Raw genomic sequence first — 25,439 nt, forward strand, 5'->3', positions numbered from 1 at the left:
GGTGGGGGCAGGAGCCCCTGCCCTGCCCCGTGTGCCCCTCCCCAGGGCTGGGTGGGCATACCTTGGAGGTGATGACCTCCCTGGTGCGGGCGCGCAGCTTGTTGACCTGCGTCTCGGCGATGTCGGCACGCTCCTCCGCGTCGTCCAGCTCATGCTGCACCTTGCGGTACTTCACCAAGTTGGAGTTGGCCTGCTGCTCCTGGGTGGGGTGAGGGCAGAGGTGGGTGCGTGGGGCACAGCTGGGCACAGCGAGCTTCCCCATGCCATGCTGGTGGCCCCTTTCCATGTAGCCATACCGGGAAGGCCAGCACTGGCTTCCACCCCAGGAGGAGAGCTGCAGTGGGGCCAGGCACTTACCGCCTCCTCAAACTGGCGCTTGTAGCTCTTGACCTTGCTCTGCAGCTTGTCGATCAGGTCCTGCATCCGTGCCAGGTTCTTCCGGTCTTCTTCAGCCTGCAAGTGCCCATTAGCAGGCCCCCAGCAGAACCCCCCCACTCCAGCTCCAGCTGCCCCAACACCTTTATCCATGAGTGCCAGTGGTGCCACAGCCCTTCACACACCAATGGCACCAACCTGCCCCACCAGCCCCATGTCCCCTGGTTCCCCAGCACCGAGCTTAGGAGGTGCCAGTGCAAAGGGGCAAGACAGAGACGCAGAGCAGGTGGTGGATGTTGAGACAGGGACAAGGCTGTCCTGCCCTTGTCAGTCCCAGCACAAACCAGGGCTGTGCCGGAGTTGAGTGTTGGGTAACACAAGGGACTGAGCTCGGGGGAGTTGGACCAAGTCCCACTGGGCTGGAGCTCTGCCCGGTGCTGCCGTACCTGGTAGCTCAGTTCCTTGATCCTCCGCTCGTACTTGCGAATACCCTTCTGGGCTTCAGCCATCTTCTTCTGCTCTGCATCCAGCTCTCCCTCCAGCTCCCGCACCTGTGGGTGGACAGCGGCCACCTCAGCACTCCGCACCCCAGCTGAGGTCGGATCACTTTCCCCAGATCAGAGTGGCCACAGCCAAGGCTAAGCCATCCCAAGCAAAGACGTGGAGCCAGCCCCAGGCTTGCAGGTCCTCAGAGGCTGTCCCTCACTGCCCACGGTCCCCCTGTGGCAGAGCCTGGCCCCAAAGGGATGAGCAGTGCCAGTGTCCTCAGAGCCTGGTGCCACAGAGGCTGGGGCAGCGCCAGGAGCCAGCTCCTGGGTGGTACAGCCAGGGATCTGCCCCTGCCACCTCACCCTGGCCTCCAGCTTCTGGATCTGCTTCTTGCCCCCCTTGAGAGCAATCTGCTCCGCTTCGTCCAGGCGCATCTGCAGGTCCTTGATGGTCTGCTCCATGTTCTTCTTCATCCGCTCCAGGTGCGCACTTGTGTCCTGCTCCTTCTTCAGCTCCTCTGCCATCATGGCAGCCTGCAAGGCCAAGAGCACAGAGGCATCACCGCAAGGCCAGGCAGCCCTGCCAGACACAGGAGCTCCATGGAGAAGCTCTGAGACCCTCCCCTCTCCTCCCATCCACCAGCCCCACAGGGTGCTGGGCACCCGACCACACAGCAGCGTCCCCACCATGCTCTTACATCCGTGATCGCCTTCTTCGCCTTCTCCTCCGCGTTGCGGCACTCCTGCACTGCGTCCTCCACCTCGCTGCTCAGCTGCGAGATGTCTGTCTCCAGCTTCTTCTTTTGGTTGATCAGGCCCGTGTTCTGCGACAGAGCAGGGCAGTGCCACAGGGACCAGCCGCTCACCGCAGCTGCCAGCCCCACTGCCAGACAAGCTCCTGCTGCGCCGGTGCCAGTGGAGACCCAGGATGTGGTGGTCCCTCACCTGGGAGTGGAGCAGGTTGACCCTCTCCGTGGCCTCCAGCAGCTCCTGCTCCGCCAGCTTCCTGCTCCTCTCCGCCTGCTCCAGCGCCGCCCGCAGCTCCTCCACCTCTGCCAGCAGCAGGTTGTTGCGGCGTTCCAGGGCAGCTGCCTGCTCCTTCAGGTCATCGTTGTGGCGTTGCGTGTCATCCAGCTCGATTTGCAGGTCCTGCCGGGCAGCACGGGGTCAGGAGGGAGCCAGGGCTGGCAAGGGGACAGCATGGAGCCCGTCCTGCCTGTGGCCGCCCAACCTTGATCTGGGCCTGGAGCTGGCGGCCCAGTTTCTGGAACTCGGCAGCCTGGCGGTTGGCGTGGCTCAGCTGGATCTCCATCTCGTTCAGGTCTCCCTCCATCTTCTTCCTCAGCCGGACAGCCTCGTTCTTGGCCCGAGCCTCTGCATCCAGCGTGGCCTGCATGGAGTCCATGGCACGCTGGTGGTTGCGCCTGCGGGGGGGATGATGGATCAGCCCTGTCCACCCAGGGATGCCTGGTCCGGAGCAGCCCCGGCAGTCCCTGGTGCTGGCTCTGCCCTCCCAGCGATGGCCCAGTCTGTCCCCTCTCACCACCCACCTCAGGTTCTCAAACTCCTCGTCCTTCTCCGCCAGCTTCCTGTCCACGTCAGCCTTGATCTGGTTCAGCTCCAGCTGGATGCGCAGCGTCTTGCTCTCCTCGTGCTCCAGGGCTCCCTAGAGAGAGTGGCAGTCATGGGAAGGTGGCCCTGGGGGGGACCACCCCAGCCACCCACCCCAGCCTGGCCATGCCCCCCAGCCCAGAGCTATGGGGAGCAGGTCAAGAGGAGCCACCCCAGAGCCCCGCTGGGGTTGCACGACCTCCAGGAGCACCACTCAGGGGTTGCAGCCTGGCCCAGGACTGTCACGGTGCCAGCACAGCGTGGGTCACTGCTCCAGCACTGTCTGACCCACACTGCAAGTGTGATGGGGGGTCTTGAGGGCAGTGGGTGCGTACAGGCATCAGTGGGAAACACAGACCCACCTCAGCCTCCTCCAGAGCTGCCTGGATGTCGCTCTTCTCACTCTCCAGGGCTTTCTTCAGCTTCTCCAGCTCATGGATGGTTTTGCCACTCAGACTGATCTGGTCAGTCAGATCAGCGATTTCCTCTGGCAGGGATGGAAGGACATTTGGTCGGGAACGAGCTTGCAGGGCCAGCCCCATGCAGATGACTCCCCCATCCCCCTGCTCAGGCTTGGCCAATGTCCCCCCAGCCCCTTGGAGAGCAGCTGATGTTGTGCTTGGGGATGTTGCTGGGCCCTGCTGTGCTCCCCTGCAGTCTGGGTGAAGGTGAGGGTGTGGGAGAGGCATTAAGGAGCCATGGAGACCTGCTCGTCCAAGAGCAACACCCCTAAACCCAGTGCCATGCCACAGCCATGGCATTCCTGGAAGCAAAACATGCCCGTTTAGAAACAAGAGCCAGGTGACACTGCCTATCTGCCCAGAGTGCCCCCAGCAAGAGGGCAGGACACACGCTGGCTTCCAGGCTGGGCTGCTGCATCCTTCCAAGGAGGAAATGAGCCATGCTTGGCTGAGCAGCAAGATCTTCTCCCTGCCTACAAGGAACCCTCATCCCACCACATGGCTGAGGACAGAGGATCCATGGGCTGCCTGTGAGAGCCAGGCCCCGGGCAGAGAGCCCAAGGGGAGAGCCTGAGCCCAGTCCTACCTTGCAGGTTCTTGTTCTCCCTCTTGAGGGTCTCCAGGTTGTCCAGGGACTCCTCATAGGCATTCTTGAGCTTGAAGAGCTCCGTGCTTAGGCTGCGTGACTCCTTCTGTGATGCCTCCAGCTCTGCCTGGGTCTCCTCATACTTCTGCTTCCACTCAGCCAGGATCCTGTCGAAGTTGCGTTGCTTCTTGTCCAGGGCGGCACAGGCTGAGTTGGCACGCTCCAGGTCCACCGACAGGTCCTCGATCTCTGTCTGCAGCCGGTGCTTGGTCTTTTCCAGCGAAGAGCACTTGGCATGGGCAGCCTCCACTGCCTCCTCTGCCTCCTGCAGCCGGGTGGCCAGCTTCTTCCTGCCGATGGCAGCAAGGGGTGAGTGCTCCCAGCCCAAGTGCCATCCCACCCCACAGCCTGCCCCAACAGCCTCCAGACCAGGCAGGAGTGTGCAGTCTCACTCTGGCATCTGGGAATGCCCCATCCTTGAACAGAAACTTGCCACCTGCAAGGAATTAACTTCTGCCATGAGACTCACTTGGCTTCCTCCAGCTCCTCCGTCCTCTGGATGGCATCTGTCTCGTACTTGGTTCTCCACTGGGCTACTTCTGCATTGGCCTTGGACAAGTTCCTCTGGAGCTCGCTCTTGGCCTCCACCTCCTCCTCGTACTGCTCCCGCAGCAGGTCGCAGTCATGCCGGGAGGCTTGCAGGGCATGGGCCAGGGCATTCTTGCTCTGAGGAAAGGAGAGCTCATGAGAGGAGCAGCTGGCCCCAGGCTCCAGGACACCACCCATGGCACCGGGATCAGGGGCAGCAGGAGGGAACTTCTGTTTTTCCCAGGCTAAGAGCAGTCCTAGGGGCTCCTGTGTGCAGCTATGTCCTGTCTGCCCCGTCCAAGAAGCTGGGCCACTGCCACAGTGGGACACACATCCCATTCCCTGAGACCTGTGTCTCTCAGAGATCACCCATGCCCTGGAAGCCTCACCTTGGTCTCTTCCTCCAGCTGCCTCTTGAGCTCCTCGATGTTCTGTGTGAATGAGGTCTTGCCACGGCTCAGCTGGTTGATGAAGGACTCCTTCTCCTCCAGCAGCCGGCTAAGCTCCCCTGGGTTCAAACAAAGCCCAAACAGCTACTTTAGGGCCTGAGGGCTGCAGTCTGCATTAGCCCACTTTCCCCAGAGCCTGTGGCCTTCAGCTGCATTGTCACCTCCAGCAGTCCTGGTTGTATCCCCACCCAGGCAAGTGGGAGCCCATGGGCAGAGGTGGACACCCACAGTTAAAGTCCAAGTACACCAGCTGGGAACCCCTCCTTGTGATGCCTGAGATCACGGCACATCCCACAGCACAACCAGCATCACCACAGAGGTCCTCCTCCTTGCCAAGCCATACAGCACCTCTGCAAGGCCTGAGCGAAGGCACAACGCGGCCATCCCTCTCCCGTGCACTCCAGATGGAGCTCCTGCTATTTTTTTTTTTTTTTTTTTGGGAGAAGCAGGACGGTCTGCTCGGCTGACCCAGAGCTCCCCTAGTCGGACACCCCAGCGCAAGACCAGCCCCAGGGCAGCCACATGTCCCACCTACCGTTCTCGGTCTGCAGCCTGCCCCGCTGCGTGCTCACGTCGGTCAGCTGGCGCTGCAGCTCGTCCACTTTGGACTTGGCCTCACTCAGCTGGTCCTCGTAGGTGCGGCACAGCTTCTCGGCACTGGCCTGCGGGCACCAAGTGAAGCTGGAGTGAGAGCCAGCCCCGGCCAGAAAGCAGGAGCCTGCCAGAGCTCTTGTGTCTCTGCTAAGCTAACAGTGGCTCTCTGCAGTCAGTCTCCCAAGAAACATCTTCCCAGATCCTCCAGACTTGACTAGGACAAGCCAAGCATCCTGCAAGCACTACCATAGTGACACAGGGACACACTATACCTAATGAAAAAGGAGTTGGCCATGGCAAAGAGCTACCTAGGACAACATGACAGTGGCAAAGAGCTACCTAGGACAACATCTCATGGACATGCTGAACACACTGCAACCAGTTGCGTTGATGTTCACAGAGAACCAAACCTGCCCCATACGGAACCAGTGCCCACCTTGTTCTTGGTGAGGTATTCAATGTTGGATGACAGGTCATCCACCTCCATCTTCATCTCGCTCTTCTCCTTCTCCAGCTTCTGCTTGACGCGCTGCAGGTTGTCGATCTGCTCGCTCAGCTCCGCCACGCTGTCCGCGTGCTTCTTCCGCAGGGCGGCTGCCGTGGACTCGTGCTGCAGGGTTGCTTCCTCCAGGTCCCGCCGCAGCTTCAGGAATTCTGCTTCCCGCTTCTTGTTCATCTCCAGCTGCGTGGCCGTTGCCCCACCGGCTTCCTCCAGCCGTTCGCTCAGCTCCTCCAGCTCCCGTGACACTTCTGCTCGCTGCTTCTCCACCTTGGCTCTGGCAGCACGCTCAGCCTCCAGCTCCTCCTCCAGCTCCTCAATGCGGGCCTGGCAGAGACAGAATAGGATGGTGATCTGGTGAAGCTCTGGCATCTTTGCAAAGTGTCTCCTCTGATGCTGGGGAGCAACAAGCCACCAGCCTGGAGCAAATACTTGGGCAGTTTTGGGGTTCTCTGAGGCAGGCATGCCTCATGCTCCTTTGCAGCCCATTTCCCAGAGCTTCTGCTCTCCCCTGTACCCTCCCACGAGGATCCAGACTGATAGTAGCTTCTTTTCAAGTAGGAACATCCATTCAATCAGCCTGAATGTGGGGGCTGTCTCTGCTAGGAAGAAGCCTAACATATTAGATTTGGATCTTCAGAGATCTAAACAGAGATCTACATCCTACATCTACAGGACAGAGAACTACATCCTAGGAGCTGGCTGTCATGCTGGTGCTAGCATTCACCTCAATAGCTCATTCTTTAATTTTCTGTCCACCACATTTTGGCAAAGGGCTTTTTTCTTCTAACAACTTTAGCTTTTTTCATCACTCTTCTGCCAAGGAGATGCCCCTGTGCTCAGAGAGGGACTGGCCCATGCAGGTTCCTCAGCACATGACATCTAATGGAAATTTAGGACTCCCAGGCTGTGAGAACAGTTCTTCCCACCATACCTGGAGCTCCTTGATCTTCTTCTGCAGCTGGGCCTCGGTTACTTGCCCATCTTCAATCCTTGAATTCAGTTGACTCATTTCAAAGTCTTTCCTGAACAGAAAGAAGGCAGAGCCTCTGGTCAGACAAACACTGTCCTGCCGAGTCCCTCTGGCTCCTGAAGATACAGGAAGACTGTTCCCAGCACTCTAACACTGAGGTCCAGGGGACAAACCAACCCACACAGGAAAAGGACTGCAGGGGTAAGAAGCAGCTCATGGACTGCTCTGAGGGAGGGCTGGAGTGGCCAAACTGGCATGCAACCTGGCTCTGAGATCCTGCCATGCAAGTCTCTCCTCTCCATCCCCACATACAGAGGAAGATCTATAGTGCCCTGATGTATTAGTCTGCAGCTGACGAGCTCCTCAGCATCTCTGCATAGTGCCCAGGGAAAACTACGCCCTCATTTTACCTGATGACACCTGCAGCGCTCAAAGCCACATCCCACAGGCCCTGCAGAGGCCACACGTCCACTTCATTCAGAGGTGGGCACTGGCCTGGCAGCGTAAGCACACGGCCCAGGCACATATCACACACTCACTTTTTGAGTTTCTCCTCCAGCTGCTGTTTGTCATTCTCCAGATCCATCACAGACTCTTGTGTCAACTTCAGGTCTCCTTCAAGCTTCCTCTTTGCTCTTTCCAGGTCCATGCGGACTTTCTTTTCTTGTTCAAGAGAGCTTTCCAGCTGGAGAACGAAGAGAGACAAGGATAGGGAAGGAAAGGATCCTCTGTATCTCCATCCTTCCCCATGTCTGTTGCCATGGGAAATTCACCCAGCCCTGAGAGCCAGAGCTGTTTCCTAGTTGGTCTCCAGTCCCATTCCCTCAGCCCACAACTGCTCACCATGAGGTACTCTAGACCACCTCTTGGTTCAGGGGCAATTTGTCGATGGGATTATTCATCAACTGACCATATTAAATGGGGATCTGACAACGATCCCACCCTCCAGATCCCACTTTGGGCTCTCCTGGAGGTGTGACTCAAACCTCTCTCACTTCACTGTCACTGGTCTGTTACTCACGTCATCCACTTGCTGCTCCAGTTTGACCTTGGCTTTGGTCAATGTGTTGACCTTATCTTCCTCAGCCTGCAGGTCATCCAGGGCCTGCTGATGGGCCTCTTGCAGTGCTTTCTTCTCTTTCGTCAGCTTTGCAATGATCTCATCCAGAGCAGCCATCTCTTCAATCAGGTTTTTAACCTAGATCAGCAAGGTAAAAAATTGAGCACATCTTCTCAAAGCGAGGGCATGCAGAGCTAATACAGCAGCCTGACCCATGAAAGGCAGGAGTCCATGATCAACGGCAGCTTGGCACCACAGCAGCAGCCAGCCCCCCTCCCCTTGCCCAGGCTGGTTCCACCAGCTGGTTCATCCATGCCCCAAATCACTTGCCCTTGCACAAAACCATGTGCCCGACCCACTCCAGTGCAATGAGGCAGGACACCAGAGGGTTTTGCCCTCTCCCACACCTCTTTGCACTCTGCCCTGCCCCAGCTCACACACACCAGCAGCCCTGTGCCCAACGTTTCTCTTCAGTGCCCCCACAAGCACAGAGGCCCCAGGGCAACAAGGCTGTACTCTGCAGGGAGGGTCAGTTACCTTGTTCTCCGTGGCATGCTTCTCCTTCTCCACCTTGGCCAGCGTGATCTCTAGGTCATCGATGTCCTTCTTCAGCTCTGCACACTCATCTTCCAGCTTGCGTTTCTTGGCAGTGAGATCTGAGTTCATCTCCTCTTCATCCTCCAGACGCTCTGTCAGCTCCTTCACCTTGGCCTCCAGCTGGATCTTGGATTTGATCAGCAGGTCGCAGCGTTCCTCTGCATCTGCCAGGTTGTCTTGCTCCTGGGACAGGCACAGGAGAGTCAGTGCTTATCCACTGCCCCAGGAGCATACCAGCAAGCTCCCAACCATGCTATCCTGGCCCAGAGCTGAAGCTCTCCTTGTGGAAGGGGCAGAGCACGCCCGAAGTGCTCAGGAGGACAAAAGCAGATAGGTCCAGTCACTGCCCATTTTCAAGGCCCATGGGACAGCCAGCAACACTAACCAGGGCCAAAGAGCTAACAGCAACTAAATCTTTCCAGAGGAAGGAAACACTGGACTGACACTTCCTGGCACAGAAATGGCATGGCATGGATGAGCCACAGTTTGGCAAGGAAACACTGCCATCCCTCCCACTGCCTTTTGAGGAGATCACACTTTCCAGAGCCAGGGGAGCATGAACCCCCATGGCAGCCCTGAGATGGCAAGTCTGTGACGTTGCTTCAGGTTTGCACCGAGTCTAACGTTGCATTTCAAACAGCTTGTGGCAATGAGAGGTCTCAGAACTGCAAGAGGCTGAAGGAAGGATCCAGCACACTCTGCTCCTTCTTCTACCCATGGACCCTGCACTATCTTTACACTTCCAGGGAGAGGGTGAGGCACTCACTGCCTGCAGCTGGAGAGCCAAGTCATTCTTCTCCTGGATCATGGAGACCTGCTTCTCCTCCAGCTCCTTCCTCTTAGCCTCAGACTTCTCCAGAGCCTCCTTCAGCTTCTGGAACTCCTCCTTCAGGTTGGACATTTCTTTCTCAGTCTGAGCAGACTTGAGTAGAGGCTTGATCTTGAAGAACAGCTTCATCCAGGACCAGTTCTTGACAGCATTGAAGGCTCGGATGTTCCACTGGATGGTATAGAGGGCTTCCCTGGAGGGATACAAGCGCAGCATGATCATGGGTGTAGATTCTCCACATCCCATCCTCACTGCAGCAGGGACATGGCTTTTGCAGGCCTCGCCATGGCTCTGCTCTCCACCAGGTGGACAAACGGCAGTATGTTGAATGAATGGCACGTTGTCTGCACACTGGAATGGCGCCAGTGGGATGGGTAGTGTGGCCTGGCCTTCAGGTCTCTTCACTCTGCATCCCTCTGAATCTTCCAGTGGAAACCAAAGGCTTCCCCTCACTGACCCTCCCTACCCGACCCATACCAGATCTCTTACAGGTCTGCCTTCATCCCTTCAGGACAGGGCCATACTCAACCACCGCCAGCCACAGGCAAGCCCCACAGGTCCAACCCACTGAAATGTGCAGGAGGAACAAGGAGACACACAACATTCTGCCTCTTTCCCCCCCAACTCTACCTCCTGCTAATGATCTTCTGATACTCAATGCGCATGAGGTGCCCACGGATTCTGGCCTGCAACATGGTCAGGATCTTGGCCAGACGCTCGTCTCGCATCTCTTCCAGCAAGCCCAGCAAACCAGCCTTGAAAAACACCTGCAGGCAAGAGAGTGAGAACAGAGTCCACAGCAGAGAGGACAGAGGGCTCAGGGGTGAAATAACCTATCGGGCAGACCTGGGCCACATGCAGCCCAAAGCAGGGATACACAGAGCAGTGAGGGCTTCGCAGTGCAGGTTTTGGTGCCCTCCCTGCACGGGCACACACCCACGCTCTGCCCTGGTTGGAGGTGCACCCACACCAGGCACAGGCACAGATGGGCACTGGATCTCCCTGCCCCGAGCACATCATGTTCCCCAGTGGAGACTAGTTGCTGTGTTCAGTGGTATGAGGTCAGGCAGCAGTGACCTTCTGCTCAGACCTGTTTCTTCCCAGCCTGTGCCTTCCTCTGCCCTCCTCAATCTCTTCAAGGGCCACACACAACCTTGCAGAGCACAGGGCTTCAGCAGGGCTGTGGCCAGGCAGAGAGCGAGCTGGGCATGGAGAGCAGACTGGGATTGTGGAGAAACAGGAGGGGCAATGTCTCCCTCCCAAGGACCAGCTGCCTGGTCTCACCTTGGTATGACCAAACTTGTACTGTGAGTGGTCTAGTTCCAGGGAGCTCAGCAGCTTCTCTGTGGCCTTTCTGCTGTCCACAAACTTGTCATCTGGAATGGCCGTTGGATTCAGGATACGGTAGCTGCAGGGACAAAGCAGAGGGAGGACATGCAAGAGAACCTCAGCACAGAGTTGATGGCTCCGTCATCATCCCCATACCTCAGCCATGCCAGTTCCCCATGGAAACATGTCACTGCAGCACAGGCTGGTGACATGCATGAACCAGGAGCTCTAGGGCGCAGCATGGGCTCTTCTGCAGAGCAGACGCCAGGTAACCCTGCCAGATCTTAGTCCCCTAACACAAGGAAGACTATGGAGTGCATGGCCACACCATGCCTGGTCAGGCCCAGGCCAAGCAGAGTGGATGGGGCCATCTGGAGAATGGTAAAGATCCCAAGGGCAGAGAGAAATCTGAGCCAGGATCAGAAGGCTAATCATGTCACCATCCACCTGCACCAGCCCTGCATTCAGCATCTCGAACATCACCAGCCCTGCTGTTCATCACATCTGGCCCCAAACTCTCCCTGTCTGGCACCGCAGAGCTCGCAGCAGAGCTACCCCAAACTGTACATGCACTGGGCACGTTGTGCTGGTCCAGGCCAGCCCTGCACAAGCTGGGGAGCAGGTCAGAGCCACTCTTTCTCCCCTCAGAACATGCATGGGTTGCTGGGCAAGGAAGAAGAGGGAGTTACCGCTGCTTGAAGTCTGCGTAGAGGATCCTGTTGGGGAATCCCTTACGGCAGATGCGGATACCTTCAAGGACACCGTTACAGCGCAGCTGGTGCAGCACCAGGAATGCATCCATGGCTCCTACGGGTGGGAACAAAGATGGAGCAGACACTCAGCCCAAGAGGACAGAGGAAATGAAGCTGCAGCATGGGCCTGAACTCTGGAAACAGCCTATGGTTTTGAACGTGGGTGTTAACCTGTCCTGTAGGCTATGGTGAGCACCAGTGCTGCAGCCTGGGCCTTGGGTGGTGGAAGTCAGCCTGAAAGACTCAACCGTGCCTGCTGTTCTACACAGGTGCCAGGCAGCCCAACCAGCGGTGCACAGGCAAAACAGGAGCCTGGTAAAACTCATTGTCTCCAGTAGAGGAGACTGGCATGGGTCACAGGGGCTTCCACGCTGAGATGGGGCCAGGTCTCAGTGGCAGCAGAACTGCTGCAAGAAAAGGGCTGGGAGAAGGTGGGTGCAAGAGTCCCTGCCAGCTACTGTATATGGATGTCACCCAAGGGAGCTGCCAGGGTGCTGTCTCGGTCCATGCGTACCTGGGGTCTTTGTCTCATTGGGGATGATGCAGCGGACAAAGTGGGGCTGAGTGGAGCGCAGGTTGGTCATCAGCTTGTTGAGATTCTCCTGTAGGGCAGACACAGGGGATGAGGCATGAGGTGACAGCTCTGCTCCCCTACACCACTTCTCTCCAGCCCCTTCCCCCCAAAGGCAGGGAGAGGGCAGACACTGAGACCCCCTTTCCGCTCTTCATGAGAAAGGGGAAAATTCCTCGTCCTCAGCTGCTCTCTGCGCTATCCTGCCAACGGGACATCCCCAGCCCCGTAGCAGGACCACTGCCCTCTGCCAGGGTGGGAGCACTGGCAGAGGGGACTGGGCTGGCAGACATGCCAAATGGCACCTGTGGGCTTTGCTATGCCAGACAGGAGCCAGATGCTTCTCAAGTACTTGCAGGTAAAGTTTTGCTGCAGAGGAGAGCCAGGAACACAGCACTGAGCGTACTCCTGGTAGGCAGCTCTGCTGGTGCCCATCAGCCCTGTGCTCAGCACCCTGCAAATCTACTGCTGGCATCCACACTGGCTGCAGTCCTCATCTCATCAGTTTTCTCTGTACCTCCTTCCACCATGACAGAGGACCTTGCCAATCCAGCCCTGGCATCCTTTTCTCTCCAAGGCAGAGCTCAAGCCCAGGTACGGCCCTGCCTTTTCTGGTGGGAAAGGCACCTGCACCCTCGATCTTTGCAGGCTGCCTTCCCCTGCTCATACAGGCTCAGCCTGCCCAGGACCAGCTCGGGGAAGGTAATGCCTTCCCACAGCTCCACCTCATCACAGGGCAACTTGTGGCCACAGACGCCTTTCCCCAAGGCCCATGACTTGTCCAGGAGGAAGAAAGTCACCCGTCTCCTGAACAGGGGCCCTGACACAAGCGCTGCCCTCTTTGAGCCCCCTGTCACCACAGGGCTCTCATGGCAGGACACAGCTTCGGGCTCACACACCCCTCTCTGCTGTTTTCCAGTTTCTTAAGCTCTGGGGTGAACAAATAACTCCTGTGGTGAGCATGGAAACGGGGGGTGTGTGTTATCCTGAGCTGTAAAATAGCTCAGGTCACCTCCCTGGAGAGGACAGCAGAGAGCTGCCAGCTCAGAGACCTGTAAGATCCTCCTCCATTTTCTTCTGCCCAAAGGCTGTCCTTCCCGCCGACAAGAATGAGGAGAGAAGTAGCACAGACTTAAAGTGATGTTCATGTAATACATCACCTAAACATCACTACAAGTCTTAACTGCCGCTCTCTCAAAGGCGAAGGAGCTGCCGAGCAGCACAAGCATCACGTGGGCAGAAGCAGCACAAGCCCCAGCTCAAAGGGAGCCATGGCTCTCCCAGCCTGGAGCTCCGTGTCCTTCCCTAGCAGCACAGGGACAGGGCTGGGACTCTGCCAGGCACACGGCCCTTGCCCAGGGTCCTGAGGGTGTTAGGAGCTTTTTCTAGCGGTGGTCCTTCAGGAGCCTTGGTGGTCCTTCAGGCCCCAGGAACTCATGTGCAAGATACCCCAGAGTATTGGCAGGGAAGTGGGACAGATACTGGGACACTTTGAGCATGCTTCCCTCATGGCCTTGGATGAGGGGCTGGCTCTTACCTTGTGCAGCTGTGACACTGTTTGGAAAGAAGCTGCCTTCTTACGTTTCTCCTTGGTCCCTGGCTTGTGAGGTTCCTCTGTTGGGTTGAAATATTGATTGGTTACATCAGCAAAATATCTGCTTGACTTGGAGGACTCAGGAGCACCCTCAAACACCCCTGAAACACCCACAGCCCCTGTTTTCTGTAAATCAGAGATGGTGCGAAGCCGCAGACCACTAAAAACATCTCCCACAGCACCCAACTCTGCACATTGCTCCTCAGCTCTTGGTAACAACAGACCCCTTCACACATCCCAGATTACAGGGCCACCAGGACAGCTCTACAGCACTGTAGAAGCTCAGCCTGGTCCTAAACATCCACCTAAAGCCCCTATGCCAGCACTGCATGTCCAGGGTACCCACCTACCCAGGTCAGAGAGGTTTTTAGGGGTCAGTGTGGGTCTTCCCTTTGCCCAGACTGCTAGGTACAGGAATGCTGCACTAACTGGGCGTGGGGGTGAGGAGGCTTTGCTGCAAAGGGAGGGAGAGATGGAGGTCAAAAAAGGGGTGATGTTGTTCCTCACCTGAAGTAGAGCCTACGTAGTTCTCATAGAGGGAGGCCAGGAGCTTGTTTTGGGATTTTTGGAAGACGGACACCACTGTCTCATTCAGAGGGTCCTTGTTCTTGTCCAGCCACCCAACAATGTTGTATGGCACCTGTCCCCAGAGGAGAGAGGCAAAGGTAAGGACAGCCCTGCAAGAGGCAAGGTGTGAGGGCTGTGGAAGAGCTGACAGGGGACGTACCACACCAGCATAGTGCACCAGCTCAAAGTGGGCCTCGTATTTCCGCTTTTTATCCGGCCGGGGCTTCTGGAAGTTGGGTGACTTCCCAATGTGGTTGTCGTAGAGCTTAGCTTTGAACGACATGTCAGAGGCTTTCGGGAACATGCACTCCTCTTCGAGGATGGACAGGATTCCCAGTGGCTGCAGAGAGAAGGTGGTATAAAGAGGTCTGAGCTCAGCATTCCCATGTCCCATCCTGGGAATGGGAGATTCTCCGTGCCACTGAGTAAGGTGAGGCAAGGCTTGACTTAGGAGAGCTCATCCTCATTTAGGCAAACAGTGCAAGACCTTGACCATGGGGGAAGCTATCACTGGTGTATTCCAGGCTGCATCTGACCTCCAGCCAGTCAGAGTGGGACTGGCCAGGCCTGCAAAAAATGGGGGCTTGCCCAAGTCCATCAGATTGTTGGGAAGGGGAGATCCTGTCCAGTATCCTATAAGGTTTGCTCCTTTCTAAAAATAAGGTGAGTTTCCTCCATGCAATGGTGGGAATTTTTTATACAAGCTGCTCCGAATCAGCAAGTACTCAAGTAAGAGGCACTGAGGGGCAGCAAGTGGGGAGGAAAACAGGGGTAGAGATCACTGTTCTCTGGAAGAAAAGGCCACATCAGGTTTTGTGACTCACTGGTGGGTAGGAACAGAATTTCTGTGTTTTCATAACATCAAAATTTGTGTCAAAAAGGACTCAATGGGCTGGAGGCTCTGACCTGTAAGTGTGGGGAAGACCAAGCTGGGCACTTGCCACTGCCTGGGGAGGGAATAATTTCATTTCTGGTAGCAGAGCACCCCTCACTGTTCCGAAGTTCCTCAGAGTTCCTCACTGTTCTTTGGCTTTGCAAAGAAGCCACCTATCAGAAGTACCTTTACTGTGCCCCGACTGATGCTTTACCTTCTCAATCAGGTCGATGCAAGCCTGCAGGTCCAGGCCAAAGTCAATGAAGACCCATTCAATGCCTTCCTTCTTGTATTCTTCTTGCTCCAGGACAAACATGTGGTGGTTGAAGAACTGTTGCAGCTTCTCATTGGTGAAGTTGATGCACAGCTGCTCAAAGCTGTTGAACTGCAAGAACAAAACAAACCTGCATCAGAAAGAAGAGCTCCAGACGTGAAGAGATTCACTTTTCTGCTTTGTCTGGGTGTAAAGAGCGATCTTTGCTAAGCTCAGCTGGATTGCTACCAGAGCAGATAGCCAGGAATCATTGGAGATGTGCCCACAGCAATGTTAGAACAGTCCTTGTGAGCTGCCTGATTGCTCCAGATAAATTAATTCAGACAAGAGCTCTTCTTCTTATCAAGGCCAGCAGTTTCTTGGAGGAGATAGAGCCGTTAGAAAGTAAGGGACTGAGCTGTCTAGCTACAACATTCCCCCAAACCCATTGCAGAGGGCCTGCAAAACTCACGTCAAAGATCTCGAAGCCTGCAATGTCCAGTACTCCGATGAAGAACTGTCTGGCTAGCTTGGTGTCTAGGGTCTTGTTGATCCGAGTCACCAGCCACTTGAACATGCGATCATAGGTGGCTTTAGCCAGGGCTCCCACAGCATAGACAACCTGCCAAAGAAAATCAGAGAGCATGTCATGAGCACTCATGCTTCTCCCTGCTTTTGTAGGAGCTAGAGGCCGAAGAACAGAGCTCCTCTTGGCACACGATAGACAGATCCAGGGAGTTCACAGTTACAGTATACACTCCAAGACTAGTTTTCACATGCTCACAAATGTGTTCTTGTGTCCCTGGCCTGGCCTTAGCCTCCAAGGTCTTAGGATACAGATTCAATCTAACGTGGTATTTTCAGAAGCCTTGTGCATGGCAGAAGCCTACAGTTCACTCTGGATAAGACAGCAGCTCCTAAGGTCCTCCTGAATTTTACTCAAGGACTGGGTTGCACTATACGGGCCAGGTCTGGGCTCCTAACAGTGATGTGGCTGGAGTCTGACAAGATACATTTTTGATGCATTTAAGTCTCCTACAAAATCAGTTTAGATGAGTATTTATGTGAGTTTTCTACTTTCCAGAGCTGAGCTCTTCATGGGAGTGTGACTGTCTCAGAAGAAGATCCACAGAAACTGGACCTCTTCTGGCTGTGATCCAACCCAGAGTTCAAAGATGCTGAATTGAACCTCCAGCCTTGGTTAATATCAAAAGATATCTGCCAACTCTGCCACTAACTTTCCCAGCTGCTAAAAGCCAGTAACTGTGGGTACATCTTCTCATGCTGCTCTGGAGTCTCTTCCTAAACCCAAGAGAGTGAACTGAAGCACCAGTGGCCCTGTGCAGAGAACATTATGCAATGGGCCTGCATGCAGACGAGTCACTCACCAGTGTGAGCAGGGAGCTCGTATCCCAGGACACTCACCTGTTCCACGTTCTGACCTTTGGTCACGTACTCATTGCCCACTTTCACACGAGGATGGAGCAACCCCTTGATGAGGTCAGCTGAGCTGATTCCCATCAGGTAGGCAGCTTTGTCAGCACCTGTAAAACAGTACAAAGGCATGAGGAGCCAGCAAGAAACCCCTGAGAAGGCAAAAAAGAAAATTTAAAAAATTACCAGCTCTTCTGCTGATCAATGTTGCCTATACTAGTTTTTCCTCCTGCTCCAGAGTCTCCTCCAGTGTCTAATGTGATTTCCCATCTTGGATATTGTATGATATTTTTAAAGTCCGGACCTGCTGCCTGAGAACTTACTGTTTGGAGATGGCCTTAGCAAATTTGCTGCACTTTATCAGGTGCCTATCAGGTTTTTGAGTCTTCTTGGTCTGGGGATCTCTATGCATTTTCCAGTGGAAGCCTGGATTCCTGTGCAGTGAATTGGAACTGACCGGGAGAGAGGTGATTTTCTTCCTTATCTTTCATAGACTCCTCATAGCAGATTGTAGCTAGAAAATCACCTCTGTAGGGAAATCACTGCTAAATCAAAATCTTCTTTAACTACCAGGTAGCAGCTGAATCCTGTGTTGACATTCCTCAGGCAAAGGGAACTCTTCCTTCATGAATGTCAGCATGACAAGGTCTGATCCAGGTGACATTGCTGCAGGATCCCTGCCTCAGCTGATGTATAGTTACTGCTTAAGCCTTCCAGCTAAGTGATAGGGATCCCCCTTCTCATCCTTCAACCTGCTGGAAAGTCACTTTCTCCTTGAAGCTTGCTCCGCTACACCTGGGAGCCAGGCATAATGCAGCAGTGCAAAAGCAATAAAAAAAATATTTGAGCTCTGTCTTTTCTGACTATTCTCTTAGATCTGTGATTTGCATTGGATTTTCCTGAGCAACAAACAAGGAAGAGTATTAGACGGTGACTGTATCCTACTCTAACCGCTCTCCAGGAGGCTGTGACTTGAGCAGATCCCTGCAGTCCTGATCATGGCCTGGCTCATGCTTTGCAGACAACCTGCTCTGGAAGGCTGTCTAATGAAGTGCAAGAGAAGAGGTGATGAAAAGCAGCAGAACACTGAACAAGGCGAAGTACAGCCAGGGTGTGACAGCCTATGATGTTGCTGAGGCAAGTCTGAAGCAGGTGAGACCACCTCGTGCTTGCAGAAAGGGCTGTTCTAAATATGCCCGCTCAAGGACGAGCCCTTTTGTGCACCTAAAGCAGGTCCTAAGACAGTGTGGTTGCTTGGGATCATGGTCACTGACCTTCACAGAGCAGGCCTGGGAAGTTATCACAGGCTGCCCTTGGAGGAATTTGCATGCCCAGCCCACGCTGGGCAGATCTGGCAGCACGGAGCCAAACTCACTTTCAGTGCCGTCAGCCTCTGCCTGCTCTTCTCGCTGCTTTTGCTTGAACTTCATGTTGCCGAAGTGCATGATAGCGCCCACTATTTTATAGGAGCCGTATTTTTCATCATTGCTGAAGCCCAGGATGTCCATGGCGTGCTGAGGAGAGACAAGCAGTATAGATAGAACAAAATCACCACTCTGAGGTGAGTGTTGGGTCTCCCACTGTTTCCTAAGGCAGTCTTCCTATCTTGGGGCTCTGGGCAGGGTGCTGTATCTGGTGGGCACTGAGCCAAAGAATCCTGTCCATGGGATTTCGAATGCAAGTCAGCTTGCACAAGATCTATTTGAAAGCAAAAGAACTAGCCTAGCATCCACAAGCAGGAGGTTTTCCAAGCTGAGGTTTCACCTTCTCATGGGAGCCATGGGAAGTGTCCTTCCTAATGCAGGGAATTACTCTCCCTTCTCTGCCTGCAAGAGACTGTCGATGGAGACCAGAGTCACTCTGCTCTTTCTTGTAGGGTCACAGCATGTGCAGAACAACTGCCAATAAACCAGAGGGAGCTTACAGCTAATTTAGAGAGGGACACAGAAAAGCCAGGACACGTCCCCATGTCTGCCCAGAAGGAGGTTGAGCCCTCCCCCAGGCCCCTGCCTCAGGCTGTGCAGGGTGAAGGAAGCACACGTACATCTGTTGCCATGAGCTCCTCGCCATCATCCAGGTTGTCCACAGTCGTTACACCCTGAGAGCAGAAGTGGTAGTCGTAGGGGTTGAGGGAGAGCAGCAGCATATCTGTTGGGGGAAGACATGCATAGGGTGAGGCCAGCCTGACAGAGACAAAACTGAGGCAGAGGGGCAGCCTTGGGCACAGATGAAGAGATAAGACTTCAGGAGCCTCAACCAGAGGGCACCAGCTGGTGGGAAGAACTGCCTCTTCAAGCCCAGGAAGGTCCACACATGGGTCCATCTCTTCTGTGCTGTGCCTCCTGCTTGCTATCTTGGGATATGGCTTGGCTGCAGACTGATTTAGAAGTGGCCATCCATGTCCTTGTGACCACCAGATAAGATTACTGCTCTGCACAGCTGTCCAGACCTGCCTAATAAGGTATTGTTCTCAAGCCAGCAACAAGCTCAAGAGCCTGCAGCCAAGAGGCTGACCACCCCAGGGGACTGTGCCAACCATCGTTCTGCAGGGTGGAAAGGTTTCCTGAGCACTCTGTGTGACCTGGCACCTGGAAGACAGGGCTGCTCAGAGCACAAGGGCCCCAGGGCAAATATGGGTCAGCTGGGACCATCCTGGGGAACACGTCTCAGATATATCTACACCAGGGCCACTGCTGTGAGTGAGCTGTGCAGCTGTTTTCAAGCTCACCTGAAACAGATCATCTCACTAGGGTGGCTGAAGGAGCTCAGAGTAGGCTGCAAAACACTTCCCCCTGCCCCCAAATGAGTAAATAGCCAGCCTGCACATGTTGAGATCAGTGCTGTACCCACCACGCAATGAGGCAGCTTTGCAAAGTGTGCTCTCGCCCTGCAGACAGACCCTGAGTGACCACTTCTCTGCTCCTCTACAGTTGCAGGGAGGGCTTTAGTGTGGCCTCTCAGTCTGTGAGGATAAAGGAGGCTGGACCAGATGGCCTCTTGAAATCCCTTCCACCCTGAATTATCAGCCAATCTTATGCTCCTGCACAGCTAGCAGAGCATTCGAGGGCAGTACCTGCATGGTGAGCTGAGTTTGCTCATTCCCTGCGGACCCCAAAGCTGACAAGAGAGCTCTTTGTGGCTATTTTCAAGCCACCATGCTGCAAAGGCATGCTGCTCCAGCTTTGGCAGCCTTACCTTGCAGCTCTGGTTTCTTCCCAGAGAGAATCTGGTAGTAGATGTGGTAGCTTCGCTCTTTGGGTTGCTGGAAAATCACTCTTGATTTTTCCAGAAGATCTAGAAGCAAATAAGGCAGAAAGGTTAGAAGAGGGCTTGTTCTTTCCTGGAGCTGACCCAGCACCAGCACAAACAGTGAGATGACATCCCTCCCCACTGCAGTTGGCACACATTTACTCACAGATGTCGATGTCTGCAGAGGCCAGCTTCCCGGAGGGGCCGAAATGGATCCGGATGAACTTGCCCTGAAAACATGCACATCTAAGCACCGGGCTTGGCCACACCGGTATACTTCAGAACAGCTCCTACAAACTTCATATAACTACAAGACACCGGTAATTTCCCACTTTTTAGGCTTCTGCTGATGCCAGGCAAGTTACTGGGCTCTGTGAGGAGTAGGTGCATGAAGTTCTCTGGTTTGTAATGTGCAGAGGATCAGACAGCATCACCCAGAGCTTTAAACACTAGGGAGGCAGAAATTCCACCCACAGCAGATAAATCCCTGTCCTCAGGCCTGTTCTTAAAACAAAGCACTTCTGCAGGGCAGCATGATACTGGTTCTGCCCGCAGCCTCCTGCCCTGGGTGTGCTGAGGAATCTCACCCAGGACTGTCTCCTGTGCCTCCAAGCCACAAGAAGAGCCATCACAGCCACCTGTGGCTGATGAGCTCCTCACCCCACAGCACACCCAGGCTGGGCTTAGCAAAAAAGATTCTGCTCCCTGGAAGGGGCAAGCTTGTCTGTCCCAGCTCCAGCACTCCAAGCTGCGCTTACTGACCCTCGCAGCTTTGGCCCCGTAAGGGACTTCTCTCCAGCCACAGGCTGTGACACCAGGGCCATTCGTTCTGATCAGCACGCCATTTGCTGCACTGGTGTAAGCAGAAGAGGCTCGGCCTCAGCAGTCCCATCCCACCAGGAAGCAGAGCCAGCTTCCCGCTACGTGCCGTTGGCTCACAATACCACAAGCGATGCGTTCCGCTTAAATAAACGCGGCAGATGAGCTCTCTGCCTTGCTAAGGCACTCACAAAACGGGAAGAGTTGTCATTTCTTATGGTTTTGGCATTGCCAAAAGCTTCCATAGCTGGGTTAGCCTCGATGATTTGATCTTCGAGGGTGCCCTGGAAAACAAAACCAAAGGATGCGTCAGCTCCCACCCAGCTGGAGGGGATCTGTTACCAACACCACAGGGAAACAGAGTGGGGCTCCTTGCACCGGCCGCCTGCTACACTCCTTAGCTGTCTTTAAGAGCCTGCTGCTCCTGGGGCATCTTCTCATCTCATGAGGCAACACAGTTTGGGAGTCAGCAGAGCTCGGTTTTGCAGCAATGCTCTCTGTGGGCTTCTCCTTGCCTAAACTGGTCCCTCTGAAGATCCAGGCTACTGTCCCCTCTGCACACAGCAGTCCTTAGCCCTTCTTAGGCTGCTACAATGTGTAAAACAAGAGCAAGCATGCATTGTCAACACAACAGCCTGAAACATTTCAGGCTCTTTGGCTCTGCCAGGCATTTCTTCTTCCACCAAACTGAAGTCTTGGACAGTTCAAATCACAGCACATTGCAAAAGAAGAGATCCAGAAAACAGGCTTGATCTACGACTCCCTACACCACCAACACACACAGCGCAATGGGAGCACGTCACAGGTCCCAGCCAGTGTGCTCTGCTGAACTCACTGGAGCTCTCCTCAGCAAGCCCCAAGACTACCTTCCCCTAACCTTGTTTTTCTATTCATGTTTCACATGCACAGTCCAAAGATAAAGAGACAGCCTCCATCTAACTCAGCAAAGCAGGACAAGAATTCAAGGACAGAAGCAAGAGACTCGTGCCAAGCCACGCGAAGGACAGTGGGTTTTGACAACAGTAGTGGCAAAGGCACTGGCACAGGTGGCACAGGCACCTGCAGGATTTTTCATGAGAGCTTTTGCCCATGCTCTGACACTTTACAGTCCATAGGGCTTTCCTCAGGTAGGAAACACCAGCTCTGGGCTCTGCCCACCAACAGCCACGCTGTCTTGGCAGTGTTGGGCCCACGACTGCTCCCCACCTCTGCAGCTCCAGGCGTGTGAAGGGCAAAAGAGACAGGGAGCAGCTGTGAATCACAGCTTTACTGACAAACTGTGTTTTGTCACCAGGACATGCTTTGATCTGTTATCTCTGAATTCTGCCTCATCTAAAACTGCCTGGCCTGTGAGCTTCAATGGGGACTGCCCCATGGGCTGTCCCAGGACCCACGGATTCAGCCCCTCAGCTATATCTCTCTTAGTAAGTTTGCCCAAGTGGTCTGAGACTCATGGGTTAATGACATCCCCCAACCTCAGTGCTCAGGCAGAGAAACCGAGGACCAAGGATGTATGGCTGAGCTGCTGAAACAGCTGAGCCCTTGGGGTGCTGGGAGTGCCAGGGACTGAACCTTTGCTGGACTTCCAAAGGCACTCTGTCGGTTCCTTGGAGCTAAGCAAGCACCTCAGAAATGCACCCCAGAGAAGGACATCAGTTGCCTGCAATGTGGTGGGTCGAGCCACTTCAGGTCCTTGCAGAGGGTGGCATGTCCAGGCATCATCAGGGACCCGGTCTGCAGCCAGAGCACAGTGCTGCCCGTGGCAAAGAGGCTCTTCCCCTGCCCCTCAGCACCACCACCCTCAGCACCACCACCCTCAGCTGGGGAGGACACTAATGGCTCCACCTTATCCTTGGAGGAGCCCATGCCACCCCCAGGCAAACTGCACTGCATGTTTGAAGAGTAAGGATCCCTTGAAGGAGCGGTTGGAGTCAGAAAGGTAGAAAGTCACTAAGAGATGAAACACCAAAGCTTCAAACTATGGGAAGGTGGGAGATACAAAGCCAAGCGGAGAACTAAGCGCTGCCCAAGGCAGAGGCCCCACGCAGGCATTCCTCAACACCCCGCCGTAGCTCTGCGGTGCAGCAGAACTCTGTCCTCAGCATTACAGATTAGGAGTCTACGACACTTACCCCAGTCTTAGTGGCAAGAGCTGCCTAGAGAAAGGAAAGAAAATTGTCTTTAGAAATCCAGAAAAGCCAGGTAAGAACCGCAAGAAGCATGGTCAGAAAAGCAGGGCATGACCATTTAGTGCCAAAAAACGTCCAGGAAAAAAATGGGAGGATTAAACTTCAAAAGAGATGCCAAAAAGTTGTTAAATAGATTAGCTCAAGAAAACAAAGAAATGCGTCAAAAAGCAAGAACAGTTAAATCCAAACCCAAAGAAGAGTAAAGAAAATAATGCTCAAGTATTGCTTGTCTGATACCTAAAGCAGCCAGTTTGCTTCTACGAGGGAAAAGCAGGCTGGAGCCTCAACGTATCAAGAAGAAATAAGCACTTGCAAGGGCAGCTCAAAAATAACCAGCACCAAAGAAATGCAAGAATCAAAACAAGAGCAAGAAAAGCACAAGGTAGAAAAGGGTCAAAATGAACAAGAGGAGAAAAAAAGGAGAAAAGGATGAAAAGCAAGGCTTAAAAGAGGCAAGGTGGGAAATGGCAGGTGTACTGCATTCTTTTAGTGCTCCTTAAGAAGATCGGTGGGGTGTTGAAGGAGGAAGAGAAAATGAAGAGGGAGTCTAAGGCACCTCTTCCAGGCTGCACAGATTGAGCAGCAATGTAAAAAAAAATCCATTTCCCCTTGAGCAGAATAATTTCAAGCCTTGCTTGTTCAAAAGTCAGGGAAAAGCCAAGTCCTGGGTAGGTCAGACCAAAACACGCTTCCAAATGCAAAAAGTTGGGGGAAGAAAAAAAAAAAGTAAAAAGAAGAAGAAAGGAGGAGGGGGGAAAAAAAGAATAAATAAAGAAAGGAAGAAAACAGCAAGAACTTGTTTCAAAAGAGGGTCTTACTAATTTCTTGCCCGGTGCGTCGCCCAAGGCTGCGACAATGGCAAAGTACTGAATGACCCGCTTGGTGTTTACAGTCTTACCAGCACCAGATTCTCCGCTTAGAGTAACAGAAATACACAGATCAAGGACACGAGGCAAAGAACAGGCAAAACTTCAAACAGAGACCCTGCCGACCTGCCGCCCCGCTTGGCATGCCGGGAGGGAGAAGCAAAGCATCGGAGGGATGGGGACGCTGGCACTATCAATCCCCTCCAGCCTGGGGGTGTACGTGCTTGTCTTTGGGGCTTGTCTTTGGATTGAAACCCAGCTCCATCCTCGCCATGTCCTCCAGCTCTGAGCCCAGGCTCTGCCTGCCTCCTCCGAGGTGCCGCGGGGGGTCAGCTGCCCGCCGCAGATATGGCAGGAGGTGCCGGCGCCCACCACGGCCGTACGGCCCTGGCCCCAGGGCTTCAGCTGTCTGGGATCAGCCGGGAACCAGCCTCGCCTGCGCCCACTCGGGTGGTTTCAGCACGTCCTGCTTTGCTGGGGGGTCTTGGAACCAGTGACAGCGCCACACCAGGGTGCATCCTGCCTGGCTGAACGCGGGGGCCAGCGTGCCCACTGTGGGGTGCAGGTGGCCAGCCGGCCCCGCTGAGCTCATCCCTATAGTTAGCTGCTCTCCCATTGTAATCCCAGATGACAAAGAGCCGGGAGGGAGCAGAGCCACCGGCAGCCACGCGCCAAGCATCTCTCCGCAGCCCCTGCCTTTCCTAATTAGGCCATGGCCCAGGCTAAAAATGTCCGTGGCTCCTGGCAGCGCCGTAGGGTCCTTTAGAGTCCTTTATATAGCCCTTATCTATATGTCACTTGAAATCAACCTGCCCTACACCCTCCCACATGGCCCTCCTCCCCCACCGCCGCCCCTCCGGCCGCTGCCGCCATCTCCCTCCGGCCTCAGCCTCCATCTCTCCTTCCCTCTTGCTCCTCCTCAGAGGATGCCAGCGGTCGGGGCGCAGCCGTCAGGGCGCAGGGGAGCCCGCAGGAAGGGATGGAGGGAGGACAACAGCTTCTGTGGAGGGGGGGACGCAGCCAGGGGGCCCTCCTGGGGCACAAGTTGCCCACCCCGGGCTCCCCCACCAGCACGTCGCAGGGGCGAGGGCATGGCAGGGCACTTACGTGATGAGCATGGACTGGTTTTCGCGGTCTGGAAGAGAAGGAGCGGGCGTTAGGCTGGTGGCACCCACCTCACCCCCCGCCCTGAGAGCACGGATCCCCCCAAGATGGGGGTGGCCGCGGTGGGGGCTTACTGCGCAGCATGTCGTTGTAGGCGTTGTCAGCGATGGAGTAGATGTGCGGCGGCGCCTCGGAGCGCCGCTTGCCCTTGTAGGCAGCCACCACGGGTGCCGTGTAGACGGGCAGCCACTTGTAGGGGTTGATGGTGACGCAGAAGAGCCCTGAGTAGGTCTGTGGAGGGAAAGGGGGTGGGTGAGGGACGGGGGAGGCTGGTGCTCCATCACCTCCCCACCTCGCCGGGGCACCCCCCGGCCCCCCGGTGCCGTCGGCTCACGTAGATCATCCAGTGCGAGTAGCGGCGCTTCAGGTTGTAGAGCACGGAGGCCTCGTTGAGGTGCGTCAGCATGGCCATGTCCTCGATCATGTCGAACTTGGGGGGGTTCATGGGCTGCAGCTCGTCCTCCTTCACCACCCGTGTCTGCCGGTGGAGGGAAGACGCGTCAGACGGACCCCAGCCCCCACCAAACACGCTCTGTCCCAAAACTCCCGCTCCAGGTGGGCAGACACACTGACAGCCCCATGCTGGGGGCAACCCTGGCCCCGTGCCGGCTGTCCTTCTGACTGGATTGTGCTCCATTTTGGGGCTCAGGGAGCCCCACCAGCACCCC

The 25,439-nt window shown here is 55.1% G+C and overlaps 1 protein-coding gene across 1 annotated transcript in view; it reads right to left on the reverse strand.

Annotated features, from left to right (window-relative positions):
• MYH7B (myosin heavy chain 7B) overlaps nucleotides 1-25,439 on the reverse strand; it is a 28,081-nt gene that overhangs the window by 169 nt on the left and 2,473 nt on the right. Inside the window, exons 3-41 of the mRNA XM_086623149.1 lie at nucleotides 25,106-25,249; nucleotides 24,846-25,002; nucleotides 24,715-24,742; nucleotides 23,560-23,656; nucleotides 22,685-22,708; nucleotides 20,744-20,836; nucleotides 19,900-19,963; nucleotides 19,680-19,778; nucleotides 18,529-18,632; nucleotides 17,860-17,998; nucleotides 16,476-16,594; nucleotides 15,523-15,672; nucleotides 15,012-15,182; nucleotides 14,084-14,263; nucleotides 13,864-13,996; nucleotides 13,300-13,376; nucleotides 11,706-11,793; nucleotides 11,129-11,246; nucleotides 10,395-10,518; nucleotides 9,741-9,877; nucleotides 9,048-9,303; nucleotides 8,222-8,464; nucleotides 7,646-7,822; nucleotides 7,164-7,309; nucleotides 6,586-6,676; nucleotides 5,589-5,978; nucleotides 5,094-5,220; nucleotides 4,499-4,617; nucleotides 4,051-4,247; nucleotides 3,522-3,871; nucleotides 2,837-2,961; nucleotides 2,414-2,529; nucleotides 2,095-2,287; nucleotides 1,809-2,012; nucleotides 1,562-1,687; nucleotides 1,227-1,397; nucleotides 822-926; nucleotides 358-453; nucleotides 62-199 (exon numbers count right to left, since the gene is read on the reverse strand). Coding sequence (XP_086479275.1) covers nucleotides 62-199; nucleotides 358-453; nucleotides 822-926; nucleotides 1,227-1,397; nucleotides 1,562-1,687; nucleotides 1,809-2,012; nucleotides 2,095-2,287; nucleotides 2,414-2,529; nucleotides 2,837-2,961; nucleotides 3,522-3,871; nucleotides 4,051-4,247; nucleotides 4,499-4,617; nucleotides 5,094-5,220; nucleotides 5,589-5,978; nucleotides 6,586-6,676; nucleotides 7,164-7,309; nucleotides 7,646-7,822; nucleotides 8,222-8,464; nucleotides 9,048-9,303; nucleotides 9,741-9,877; nucleotides 10,395-10,518; nucleotides 11,129-11,246; nucleotides 11,706-11,793; nucleotides 13,300-13,376; nucleotides 13,864-13,996; nucleotides 14,084-14,263; nucleotides 15,012-15,182; nucleotides 15,523-15,672; nucleotides 16,476-16,594; nucleotides 17,860-17,998; nucleotides 18,529-18,632; nucleotides 19,680-19,778; nucleotides 19,900-19,963; nucleotides 20,744-20,836; nucleotides 22,685-22,708; nucleotides 23,560-23,656; nucleotides 24,715-24,742; nucleotides 24,846-25,002; nucleotides 25,106-25,249 — 5,616 coding nt within the window. The remainder of the gene's footprint in view (nucleotides 1-61; nucleotides 200-357; nucleotides 454-821; nucleotides 927-1,226; nucleotides 1,398-1,561; nucleotides 1,688-1,808; nucleotides 2,013-2,094; nucleotides 2,288-2,413; nucleotides 2,530-2,836; nucleotides 2,962-3,521; nucleotides 3,872-4,050; nucleotides 4,248-4,498; nucleotides 4,618-5,093; nucleotides 5,221-5,588; nucleotides 5,979-6,585; nucleotides 6,677-7,163; nucleotides 7,310-7,645; nucleotides 7,823-8,221; nucleotides 8,465-9,047; nucleotides 9,304-9,740; nucleotides 9,878-10,394; nucleotides 10,519-11,128; nucleotides 11,247-11,705; nucleotides 11,794-13,299; nucleotides 13,377-13,863; nucleotides 13,997-14,083; nucleotides 14,264-15,011; nucleotides 15,183-15,522; nucleotides 15,673-16,475; nucleotides 16,595-17,859; nucleotides 17,999-18,528; nucleotides 18,633-19,679; nucleotides 19,779-19,899; nucleotides 19,964-20,743; nucleotides 20,837-22,684; nucleotides 22,709-23,559; nucleotides 23,657-24,714; nucleotides 24,743-24,845; nucleotides 25,003-25,105; nucleotides 25,250-25,439) is intronic.

Source organism: Tauraco erythrolophus, chromosome 18, assembly GCF_009769465.1.
Source record: "Tauraco erythrolophus isolate bTauEry1 chromosome 18, bTauEry1.pri, whole genome shotgun sequence".
NCBI classification, from domain to species: domain Eukaryota; kingdom Metazoa; phylum Chordata; class Aves; order Musophagiformes; family Musophagidae; genus Tauraco; species Tauraco erythrolophus.